This window comes from Lampris incognitus, chromosome 4 (genome assembly GCF_029633865.1).
Source record: "Lampris incognitus isolate fLamInc1 chromosome 4, fLamInc1.hap2, whole genome shotgun sequence".
In the NCBI taxonomy this organism is placed as follows: Eukaryota; Metazoa; Chordata; class Actinopteri; order Lampriformes; family Lampridae; genus Lampris; species Lampris incognitus.
Window position 1 is genome coordinate 39398071 of NC_079214.1, and position 12781 is coordinate 39410851.

Below are 12781 nucleotides of genomic sequence, written 5' to 3' on the forward strand. Positions count from 1 at the left end.
ACGACGAAGGTTTCTTCACCAAACCCAACTTTTATCCGACGCCAGTAAATCCATCGCTTCGGAAGCTCCAACCGCGCCGAGGTTTCTTCTCCGCGCAACTCACCACTGTTAATACCGATTCCTCACGCGCCCCGCTGGCAGATTAACACTGGATCTCGTGTCGCTGGGCGTCATGTAATGAAGCCCCAAATGCAACAGATGCACCGTGCATGTCATGTAGAAGACCCGCTCTCCGTCTGGGGTTACGCGCGCGCAAGGCGAGGTATCCAAAAGACGCAGAGATGGAGAGAGAGAGAGCGAGAGAGAGCGAGAGAGAGAGAGAGGGGGAGCCTCCGTTTGCCTGTGTATGATGCTATTAAACGAGGCTCATTTCAGCCGCGGGCGCAGCTTGGTTGAATGAGCAGCTTGTACGCATGCACCTCCCAGTCGCTGTGAGTGTTCAGTCCCCAGCGTCTCCCCCTCTTTATATTAGCGCTTCCTGCCTCGCTGTATCCTGCTCACACCGAAACGAAGTCATGTAACAGTTTTTACTCGAGGTTGTCATAGACAACGTGGCTATATCATCAGCCTTCATGCGTTTCCCCATTTCGCCAAATACCTGCTATGACGGACTTCCCGCAAACGGCAGGGGGAGGGGGGGAACCCTTCTCGACTATCATTTTTTACTGGAGTCCTCTGGTTAAAAAAAATAAAAATAAAATAAGTGATAGGATTGAGGCAACGTGGGAGAAGAAAAAAATGCCGGAGTCAATATGCCACAAACGGAATACGTGTGTCATTTTAAACACGATACATTTTATTCTCATCATAAGTAAACACACAGTAGCTAGAACATTCAAATTGCCAACCCAATGCACGAAAGAAAATAAATTAAGTTTACCCACACAGTTAATCATCAGTAACAAAAAGTGCAAACCACGCGAGACAAAGAGCTGATTGTGGTACAGTAAAGGACATCTCCAAGCACAACCGTGTTTGAAGAGGCAATGGGGAAAAGTCCACACTACATAGTGAACTGGGAGCTTATTTTGAGCCTTACATGCTCTTGTGCCTTATTCATTAGAACTAGGCCCAAATGGGAAACTTGATAATTACCAGGAAAAAAACTAATTAACAAATGTTTGACACTAATGATACATTCAGATATGATCATCTGAGAGAAGCTGTTTTTGCAGCCAGAGGAGATGAAGGCATTATTTATTTAGGAGACAAGCAACACGTCCCCCCCCCCCGTTTCTCAGGAAACATTGGTAGCAATCATTTTCCACAGCATGTTCCACTCATGCACCAGTTGCAGCAAAATGCGAAGCCAGATCAATCTCAAAGTCCATATGAATTAAAATTGAGGTTAGGCCTAACTTCTGTTTGAAATGCAGACAAAAGTAATGATAATGGAACAAACAAACATTAACAATTAGTTTTCAAGGGTGAGTTTGAAATGGATCAATCAAAAAACAGACAAAATAGGAGAGGATATTGGACAGTAGAATGCACATTAACTTCAAGTACCTTTAATTAAATATTTCAATGCTATGCCCCAATGGCAGCTTTCCTTTCCTTGTACACAGAAATTTAACAACGTTCAATCCTGCAATCATCTGGTCATTCGACATTTTGACTGGAGTTAAGAGTTGTTTTTGTCAAAATATCCTAATAACACAACAGGTTATTTATACTGTTGACTGTGGCAGGTCCTCAGAAATTTATACTTCATAGCTACAAGGACAACAGTGGGATGAATAAATGAAATGGACAATGACTATTCCAGCTTTTAATCAAAGGCTAAAAAATATAGAAAAAGGAACGTTTTGGGGCAAACGGAAAACCTTTTATTTGTCCCTTGTAATGAAGGTGGCTGAATGTGAGTGAAATTATTTGTCTTTACATGTGTACGTGTGTGTATCTGAGTAAGACAGAGGGAATGGGAGAGAAAAACTGGAAGGGAGTGTCGGTGAATTTGTGTGTGTGTGTGTGTGTGTGTGTGTGTGTGTGTGTGTGTGAGGGTGGAGATAGTCAGGGGTGAAGGAGCTGTGAAGGCGCAGGAACAGGATGTGACATTTGCTCCCATGATGCATTGCTCTTCCTTCACATTGCGTCAAAATGGAAACGATGGGCCTCCTGCCTCTTCTCCCGGTCATCTGCTTTCTGAAACACACACACACACACACGCACACACACAGAGTCATGGTTTGACATCTAAGGTCAAGGTTCATTACGTAAATCTCCAGACATTTGTATGAGCAATCACACATAAGTGACCTACACCAAACCCCCCCCCCCCCCCCACACACACACACACAGGCGGCGGAGGGTGAGGCTGAGGATGGGGAAGGCTAATATTTGACCGACTCTCATACTTGTTTTAATGACCTGCAGCATGCCATTCAAGAGCTCCCTTTCCTTTGCTGCTCACATGAACTTCGGCTCGGCAAAACTTGCAAAATGTATGAAATTCATCCCATGCACTTTTAGTAATGAATGTATTTTCTTTACACCACTCATGGTTGTATAAGTGCAGTTTTTAATTTTGGCATTTTGACTAGCTTTTACAGGCAGCGTTTACACATTAATGCAAGCGTTTACACATTAAACCAATGAAATACAAGATCATTGATCTGACAGATATCAGCCAATAACCTGCAAAATAATATTGACATTGAAAAAATACTCGCTTTTAGAGTGGCAACATGCCCCATCAGCCAATAAAGATGCAGACTTCTTTCACAGTAGCCAATAATACGCAGTGTAACAAAGTGCGCTCTAGCACTCCGACAGTGAATTCATGAGCGTGCACGATTTTTATTCAATTCCATCAAAAGGAGGAAAAATAGGCGTCCATCCAGACATTGTGCTGGACGCCGGATAGAGGGCTGAAAAACCGGACTGTCCGTCCAAAAGCCGGACAAATGGCTGTGTTGGGTGCACAATAGCCAACAGTTAGGGAAGGCTTAGCCTTCTTTAGCCTACATTACCCCCCCTGCACACACACACGCACGCATGCACGCGCGCACACACACACACGCACGCACGCACACACACACACACACACACACGCACACACACACGATGGCCCCACATTATTGAATGTTGTGAAGTGGAATATTTCCTGAGTATTCTCTGACACAAACTGCCTTCACCTTGTAATAATACGAACACTGATGCTAATACTAGCACTACTAACACTAATATTAACACTACTACTACTTCAATTAATAATGAAACAATAATAATAATAATAATAAAAGGCACTGCATGTCAGACAACTAGGATTTGTGACAGCTGCATGGTCAACCATGTCCTTGGATCTGTTGAGCTATGTAATGTCAATCATGACAGCAACACAGGAAAAAGTAGGGAACCATTTTGGTATACCTTTCCCTTGCCACCTTGTTAAGAAGACAACAGTTACAAATAGAGGCTTGGGTTTTAGCATGGAGGTAAATAGAAAGAACACAGAAGTACTTCTTTTCAGACTGAGTACATCTCACTGCTTTTGAAACTAACTTTCTGAAAAGACTACTGCCTTTTACGGCACAGCCAGCCATTCCCTGATGCAGACTAATTCAAACATGATGCCCCCTGAAGACAGCATGCAAGCAACAATACACACACACACACACACACACACACACACACACACACACACACAGACACACACACACACACACACACACAATGCTATTTTGCATCCTAATAAAAGCTTCAGTTTTCTTCCTCGTGTACATGCATCGCTTTGTATTGTCTGATGTTGTGCCTATTTCACTGCTCTTTTTTTCAAGCCACAATAAGTTTTCACTGAGCAGATGGATAAATGTGACATCCTTTTCATCTTGATGATCAATCCTCTGGGTCGGCTGCTGCTGTCTACGCCATGGACTGCACTGCTCTCAGAGGCTGTTCTAGTTGACTATCCAGGGGATGACATCCTGCTGTCCCCCCTATCAACTTGGACTGTCATCTATGAGGTTTAAATCTTTTTTTTTTTTTTTGCTTATTGATTGGTGGTCATCTGAAGGAGGTTTCAGTGACAGAGAGCGGCATGTTTCCGCCTGCAGCCTGATGGATGGAGAGCCATGGTGGAGCTCAAGGTGGTCGTACTGTGCTGATAGAGTCAACTTATTAAAGTCCAGCTCACTTGACCTGGGCCATAGAGATGGGTCTCGTGTGTACAATTGTTATTTTGCTGCTAACCTGACTAGCGGGATTACTTACATCCTTGCTCTGCTGCAATTTTTCCTGCTATTCACAATTTCTTCTTCAAAATGTTCTCTTCTTCACCCCCCCCCCATGATAGCAATCAACATTTATCATTTAATAATAATAATAATAAAATAATTATTTATAACGCTTTTTGTGAACAGGAAATCTCTATTTGCTAGGCTATATAATTGAAAACACAAAGAAAAACTGTGATGGCCTGGTGGCTTGTGGCCTGTACAGGGTGTCTCCCTGCTTGCCGCCCAATGACTGCTGGGATAGGCTCCAGCATCCCTGCGACCCTGAGAGCAGAATAAACGGTTTGGATAACGGATGGATGGATGAATGGATGGATGGAAAGAAAAACAAAAACATGCCGAAAGGAAAAGGTACAGATAAAAGGAGACCACTCAGGGTGTTAAAGGTTACAGCTGCTCGAAGGGAAAGGGCTTCCAAAACAGTACCTCTTTATGACCCTTCCTCTCTTCTTTTCCATGTTCTTCCATTCTATATATATGGCTATATTTGGAGGCATATGGTTTTACTTGTTTCACTTCTCATCTGTGTAACGTTCCATAGTGCTGCAGTGTTTCCTAGTTTTGCAAGAGGCCTGCTGGCTTGTTACGCAGCACAGCATGTCTTTACCACTGTGCCTGTGCCCTCTACCTGACTTTGCTATTAGAGGAGCAAACACTGGAGGCGGCAGCACAAACACAGAAATGCCAAATGTCAATCAGCAGCCTTGCCCCGACCTCATTGGCTACTCCAACATAAGGAGGAGAGAGAGGAGGGGATATGTGGGGGGTTTTAAAGACCTGTATCCAGGGATCCAGGGATTCACTCTCCAATCCCATTTTTTTTTTTTTTTGCATTGAACAAAAAGGCAGCCTTAGCCTGCTTGGCTGCTGTCTTCCCATCACTTTGCCCTATTCAAGGGAGAGAACTGACAGCGAAAGATGCTTTTGGTAGGGCAGATACTGACAGACAGGCTGAGAGAAAGGCAAGACATAATGGCCTCAAAAAATGGCGACCATATCTCTCACTCTCTCTCTCACTTCCCTGTTATTTAGCCTTGGTATGGATCTGAACAGCTTTTCATTCCATTCACTGTCTCACGCTCTCTCTCACTCTGTGTGTGTGTCTATCTCTTTCTCCGTCTCTCGCTCTGTAGCCTTCTAGGTGGATGTGAGTGCACGGTGGAGGCACCAGCCATGTTTCTTTTAAATGCAATGTCGGTTCAGATGAAGCTGACACTTACGCCCACGCCTCCGAAAAAGAGAGCAATTAGAGCAATTCTGTGTGTAGAGCCGTGCACTCATGCTCGCTTGGCCGCACACTCAGGCATACACAGAACCACACACATGCGCACGACAGATGGCTCCAAGGGGATGCCAGTGACTTACTGCACTGCTCAGCCTCGCAGACAGCCCCTCTACTCTCTGCAATGTGTGTCTGTGCATGTGTATGTTTGTCTGTGTGCATCTTAGTTGGTCTGTGTATGTTTGTATCTCTGTGCACATGTGAGTTTATGTGTGGCTTTCTGTGTGTGTCTGAGAAAACACAGTGTGAGAAAAATTGCAAAACAACACAAATGTGCACACGTTACTGTGCCTGTGTGAGTGCGTGTTCTCAATGGCAGTTCATGCTTTATGACATGACTTGGCTGTAGAGTGTAAAGTCTGTGGCTCAAACAGTGCTAGAGATTCAGCTGCTAAAGTACAAGCATGTATAAAAACACACTCACACACACAGACACAAACATGCCTTGGCTCCCTTGGGGTTATGCTCTCCATGGTAATGAAAAGTAGATTTACTATGCTAAAAAGGACAGAATCACACAATATAGTTGAACATCCTCACAGGTTGTGGTCCCGTGAGGGAAAGCATGTATGTGTGTGTGTGTGTGAGGGAAAGCATGTATATGTGTGTGTGAGGGAAAGCAGGTTTGTGTGCGTGTGTGTTTGTGTATAAGGGAGTGTGTCTTTGTAGTCCGTGGGAGACTAGAGGACAGGGATACTGGGGCCCATCTGCTGTTGGTTGTGGCTAATTTGTCCACAGCCACTCTCTCATTCTCTCTCTCTCTCTCACACACACACACACACACAAATGAACTTAGGAGATAAGGCCAACTTTTATTATACCTGTGTATGAATGTGTGTGTGCGTGTTTGTGTCCTGACCTTTTCCTGCCAGTGGAGGATGCCGATGATGACAAGGATAAACACACACACCCCGATCAGTGCGATGGCTGTCAGTAACACGATATTACTGGGAGTCAAGTACAACTTAGCACTCCAACTGAAGGGGGAGAAAAAAATTCAGATGCAGGTTGATTAAAACCACTTTATAGATATATGAAAGACCTTCCATGTGTTGGTTCATCTCCTATTTGATAGTATGAAAAACTCCATTTACCAGCTCAAAGCAAAAAAATAAAATAAAACATCTATGAAGTTAGCCAAATTTTCTTGGCCTTTTCAACAGCCAGACCATGCCCGATAAGATTTAGTTCAAATAAATGACACAAACTATTACAATCTGTTGTAATCTTTTTTTGTTGAATATGATAAAGAAAAGTAGGAAATGCATTTCTCTAGCTACTTCTCATTTCTAGAAGAACTCATGGACTTATTAAATATTCATGGTGGATAATAATGGTGCCAATATGATGGACTTGCCTGCTGAGCACACCTAATATTGTGAAGAATATGATAAAATGAAAATGTAAAATGCACAGCTCTTATCTGACTATTAGTAACAAAGACATATAATTAACTTGCTGACATTAATGAGGTCATTTCAGCTATACCAAATGCTGAAACAGGCTAAAACATTGGGCCAAAACCTAATCATCATCTAATATGGAAGGTCATGTGTAGAAACGGTTTGTAAGGTGCAGTCTGAATGCTTTTTGTGTATATTTTATCTCTTATGTGCATGAGAAAGGATACATATTCATACAATATTGTTATTGTCTGCCCTCCCAACCATGTTGCATCCTTAGGTATGCACCATGGTTGGGAGGGCATGTCTTTGGAAACACAATCATCTGCCCTGTTTTCATACTTTGGTTTTATTTGTGTCTTTTCAGGTATGAGAAAAAAAATTTCAGTTCTTTGTCTGTCTGTGTGTGTCTATGTTGGCATGGGGCCTAGATGCCTGTAAATGGGTACATTTGAGTGTGAGCATTACGCAGGAGGGAATGTGTGTGTGTTGTGTGTGGGTGGGTGTGAGTGTGGGTGTTGGAGAGCCATCTGGAGCCCCTCCTGGGCTTTGGGCTACATGTTAACTACACCATAGCAATATGAGAACACAAGGTGCCAGTATTTGTGTGTGTGTGTGTGTGTGTGTGTGTGTGTGTGTGTGTGTGTGTGTGTGTGTGTGTGTGTGCGTGCGTGCGTGCGTGCGTGCGTGCGTGCGTGCATGTATGAAAACCTGCGGGGCTGGTCGTGCGGGTAGGGGATGACGATGAGTTGAGAGTTGGGAATAATCGCTGTCCACTCCTGTTTCCTAATATCCTGTGGAGACAGCAAGGAGGGGGTGGGGCGAACGAGTGAGAGAGAGAGCAAAAGAGAGCGAGAGAGTGACAGAGAGAGGAGAGAGAGAGCATTAGTTTGAGGCCAGTCCAGCATTTGTCTGTCTTCGAGGGAGTGAGTGAGAGTGAGAGAAAGACAAAGAGACAAAGATGGTGGTGTATTGGCGTATAACACAAAAGAAGGAACATCTTGTTCATCCCTTTCTCTCTTTGCACAAATGAAGGCTAATGGCCATCCTTAAGTGCTGTTTGAAGGAACTGCAGTTAGGAGCTGCAGTTGTTCTGCTAACAACACTCAGCACAGTTAAGTCAATTCACTTGCTGTATTTGTGGAAATGGGTCCTAGGGAGGGGGACATCAGACAACACATTTATCATCTGGTAATAAGGAAGGGAGAGAAGAAGGGGGGGTCAGCCTGTGCAAATACACTAGCATGGATGTATGCAAGGACACAAACAGTATATATAGCAACACATATAAACACACACACACACTCGAAAGGTACATATGTTAACTCATCGTAGTTATGGATGCGTCAACGTGCATGCCTGCCCAAAGTATGCTACATCCTGAGAGGTGGTGTAATGAGGTCCCTTGGCTCGCCTTAGCTATAGTGGAGTGGCTATTTAAAGCCATGTGTTAAAGACACAAGCTGCTTCTTGAAATAAATTACTCGAGCTCATAGGACAAACATTCTGTACTCTCTTCAGTGTATGCCTGTGTGTGCATGTACGTGTGTCTGTGTGGGCGAGCATGCCATTATGTATTTGTGAGCAAGAGTTCACAATATCGACCATGTCAGGGTGCTCTGCATGGACGGATGTATGTTAACAGTTGCACATGTGCTGATATGCATTTGTTTCTGTGCATATGTGTATGGAGCCCTGTCTTTATACAAAACACATAACTCATAACCCATCCTCTGGTTCGACCACCTGGGTCATCACAAAGGGGCTAAGACCTGCCCTGGAGGACACACAAGGACACTTCATGCCCCATCCAGAGAGGCAAGTAAATTCAGATGGAGGATTCAGCTGTGATGTGTCAGTTTAAGGTCACACAAACTTTGTAAGAGGTTATCAGCTGGAAGTCAAATAAATTGACTAGTGTATTTAAAAAAAAAAGGGAGAAATTTATCATCATCATCAGGTCAAGTGTCCTACGCTGATATCCATCTTTCGATAGCTTGTTTAGTAAGACCAGTCTTACTAAAACACGTCCATGTTTCACTACAACTATGGACGTGAGCAGTATCAGATTCGACGGAGTTAGTGACCCTGACCGTTGACCACAAAAAGGTTCTTCTGCTCAGCATCTTGTGAGTTTCACCATTGGTCATTGATTGGCTCTTCTGCTGAGATATCACATCCACTACGCTGCATCCCCATAGCTTTGTTATTTACCCGAAACTGGTGTCCACATGCCAGTGGGCCATGATAATGAGTCTACCGGGATTATTCCTCCGGGGGTTCTCTGTTCGGGGTTGCCTCACCCTTAGCCTTTGGCTAAAAAGCCTTATCCCGCAAGGTAGCAGTGTACCAGTTACTTTATAGGGCGCCGGTGATTCACCCATAGTCAGAGCCCCATTAGTGAAAACAGTCTGAACCTCGAGAAGGTGGGGTTGCCTTGTCTGGGAGAAGCTTGATATTGCGCTAGGCGGTTTGTGCGTTTTGACACATGCCACACCAGGCATTTAACTCAAGCAATAATCTATTCAGCTGATTTACTACAAGGCAAGATAATAAGATGCTGTTGTCCATTTTCCACAGATCTGGTAAAGCATAAATTCCAGCTTACGCTGTGTAGCACCCAAGAGAAATCACATCTTTCAGGTATTTTGCGAGGGATGAGGGGCTGGAGACAAGTCAGTCTCCGTGACCGACGTGGTGGCTGCAGCAAACCAGTACCTAGCTGGCTGGGAGCAAATAAACTCTGGCTGTTTGGAAGAGAGAAACGTGTTCCCAACTCATCAGAGAAGCAAGAAGACACACTCTGGTTCAAAGCCAGGGAAAGTGGCACAGAGAGAGAGAGAGAGAGAGAGAGAGAGAGAGAGAGAGACAGAGTGAGAGAAAGAAAAAGAGAGAGAGAGAGAGAGAGAGACAGACAGATAGACAGGACGTGACAGACAGACAATGGCAAGTAGGGGACTGATTAGTGAAGTAAACCACTTTGAACAGCAAATGGAATCCCCTGGGTGGAAGACAAATGAAAAGGAGTGACTCAGAGAGAGGGAGGGGAATTGGAAGGGAAGGGGAGAGGGGAGAGATCAGACAGGTGAGGAAACACATCGGAGTAGATTTTGCTGAGCCTCCCATGTGGCACAGCATATACAAGGCTCTCACTGTCGGGGAGTGATCTGTAAAGGACACAGGAAAGAGACAGAAAGTGAATGAGAGAGGAAGGCTGAGATAGAGAGTAAGAGGAGTGAGAGACTAAAGCGTGACAGAGAAACAAAAAAAATACTATAGATCAAGAGAGGGAGAAGGTGGGAGGGTCAAGGCAGGGTTGAGGTGAAGAAGGTCAGGTCAATATCTCCTTTCTCCTCCTCCATGGAATTCAGAAGCCTCACCCTCATATACACTCACTGGCCACTTTATTAGGTACACCTTGCTAGTACCGGGTTGGACCCCCTTTTGCCTTCAGAATTGCCTTAATCCTTCATGGCATAGATTCAACTAGGTACTGGAAACATTCCTCAGAGAGTTTGGTCCATATTGACATGATAGCATCACGCAGTTGCTGCAGATTTATCGGCTGCACATCCATGATGCGAATCTCCCGGTCCACCACATCCCAAAGGTGCTCTATTGGATTGAGATCTGGTGACTGTGGAGGCCATTTGAGTACAGTGAACTCATTGTCATGTTCAAGAAACCAGTCTGAGATGATTCGAGCTTTATGACATGGTGCGTTATCCTGCTGGAAGTAGCCATCAGAAGATGGGAACACTGTGGTCATAAAGCAATGGACATGGTCAGCAACAATACTCAGGTAGGCTGTGGCGTTGACACAATGCTCAATTGGTACTAAGGGGCCCAAAGTGTGCCAAGAAAATATCCCCCACACCATTACACCACCACCACCAGCCTGAACCGTTGATACAAGGCAGGATGGATCCATGCTTTCATGTTGTTGACGCCAAATTCTGACCCTACCATCCGAATGTCGCAGCAGAAATCGAGACTCATCAGACCAGGCAACGTTTTTCCAATCTTCTATTGTCCAATTTTGGTGAGCCTGTGCGAATTGTAGCCTCAGTTTCCTGTTCTTAGCTGACAGGAGTGGCACCCGGTGTGGTCTTCTGCTGCTGTAGCCCATCTGCGTCAAGGTTCGACGTGTTATACGTTCAGAGATGCTCTTCTGCATACCTCGGTCCAGTCTGGCCATTCTCCTCTGACCTCTGGCATCAACAAGGGATTTTCGCCCACAGAACTGCCGCTCACTGGATATTTTCTCTTTTTCGGACCATTCTCTGTAAACCCTAGAGATGGTTGTGCGTGAAAATCCCAGTAGATCAGCAGTTTCTGAAATACTCAGACCAGCCCGTCTGGCACCAACAACCATGCCACGTTCAAAGTCACTTAAATCACCTTTCTTCCCCATTCTGATGCTCGGTTTGAACTGCAGCAGATCGTCTTGACCATGTCTACATGCCTAAATGCATTGAGTTGCTGCCATGTGATTGGCTGATTAGAAATTTGCGTTAACGAGCAGTTGGACAGGTGTGCCTAATAAAGTGGCCGGTGAGTGTGTATATATATATATATATATATATATATATATATATATATATATATATATATATATGTATACACACGCAGAGAGAGTGAGAGAGAGAGAGAGAGAGAGAGAGAGAGATAGAGAGAGCATAACAGGGGCTGCATGGTAAAAGCATTCAGCATTAACACACTTTGTAAGGGAAGTGAGCCAGGATTTTCTGAGAAGGACAAAAAAAAAAAAAACTATTCTGAGCATAAGAAAAGGAGTATGTGGCAGGGGACAACAAAGCCTCCTGTTTCAGATGACTGTTCTTTGTGCACTATGGATTCAATGGTGCGTGGACTGGCCAATCTGCAATTCTAATGTGGATTTGAAGAAGACCTTGGCTCCATGTGAAAAAAGAAAAGAGTCCTCCTGCGCCTGGTGTTCGAGTGACACACACACACACAACATGAGAGAGAGCGAGAGCGAGGCTGATAGCGATGAAAACAGAAGCAGATCTTATTAGAGCCAACGTTAAAGGTAGCCATGAGCAGATGAGGAATACATTAAAACCATGAGTCCGATCAATTATTTGTCATGTTTATGTAACATTAGCTGCTAACGTGGAGAGGCAGCAAAGCGCGCGCACACACACACACACACACACACACACACACACACACACACACACACACACACACACACACACACACACACACACACACACACACACAGTCACCTGGGGTTCAATTATATATCTTATGGGTGTCAAACAGAGATGCCTCTGAAACTCAAAGCATGGTAGGGTAGTAGTATTGACATTTCTACTCATTTGGGGGAAATGTTGAGCTAGATATGTGGGGGGAGGCAAGATGTGCCGTGTCAGTGCCTCAACCTTTATTGAGCCCCCAAGGAATCAGCCCCCAGGTTTCATCTGTTCTCAGAGGCTGTGGTGCCCCCCCCCCACAAAGCAACTTTCTGTGTGAGATATTTCAAGAGAACATCCCCCATCCCACAACCCACCCTGCTCTTCCTCCTCACATCTCAACTTTTGCAATGTGTTTCCCAGGAGAAGGGGAGAGAAAGAAAGGAGGTGTGGGGGGTTCAGGGAGTGGGCAGGAAGTGTCTCCATTCCTCTCAACACATTTTCTCTTTTTGGTTGACATCCCTCTCTCTGCTACAAAATGTTCGACTTCCCTATTTCCCTTCTTCTCCCTGCAGAACCAGGCCATCCAGTCTGAACTCATGACTCAATGGTGAGATGAAGACTATCAACAGTAGTTCAACCACACCAGGAAACTGAGCCCCATTAACCCGTATGGCAGCACACCCCGTACCCTAGTTCCAG

General features: G+C 44.7%; 1 protein-coding gene across 1 annotated transcript in view; it reads right to left on the minus strand.

The window, feature by feature from the left end:
* Positions 1–776: 776 nt before the first annotated feature.
* itfg1 (integrin alpha FG-GAP repeat containing 1) overlaps positions 777–12781 on the minus strand; it is a 293844-nt gene continuing 281839 nt past the window's right edge. Inside the window, exons 16-18 of the mRNA XM_056278335.1 lie at positions 7632–7714; positions 6377–6494; positions 777–2145 (exon numbers count right to left, since the gene is read on the minus strand). Coding sequence (XP_056134310.1) covers positions 2086–2145; positions 6377–6494; positions 7632–7714 — 261 coding nt within the window. The 3' untranslated portion in view covers positions 777–2085. The remainder of the gene's footprint in view (positions 2146–6376; positions 6495–7631; positions 7715–12781) is intronic.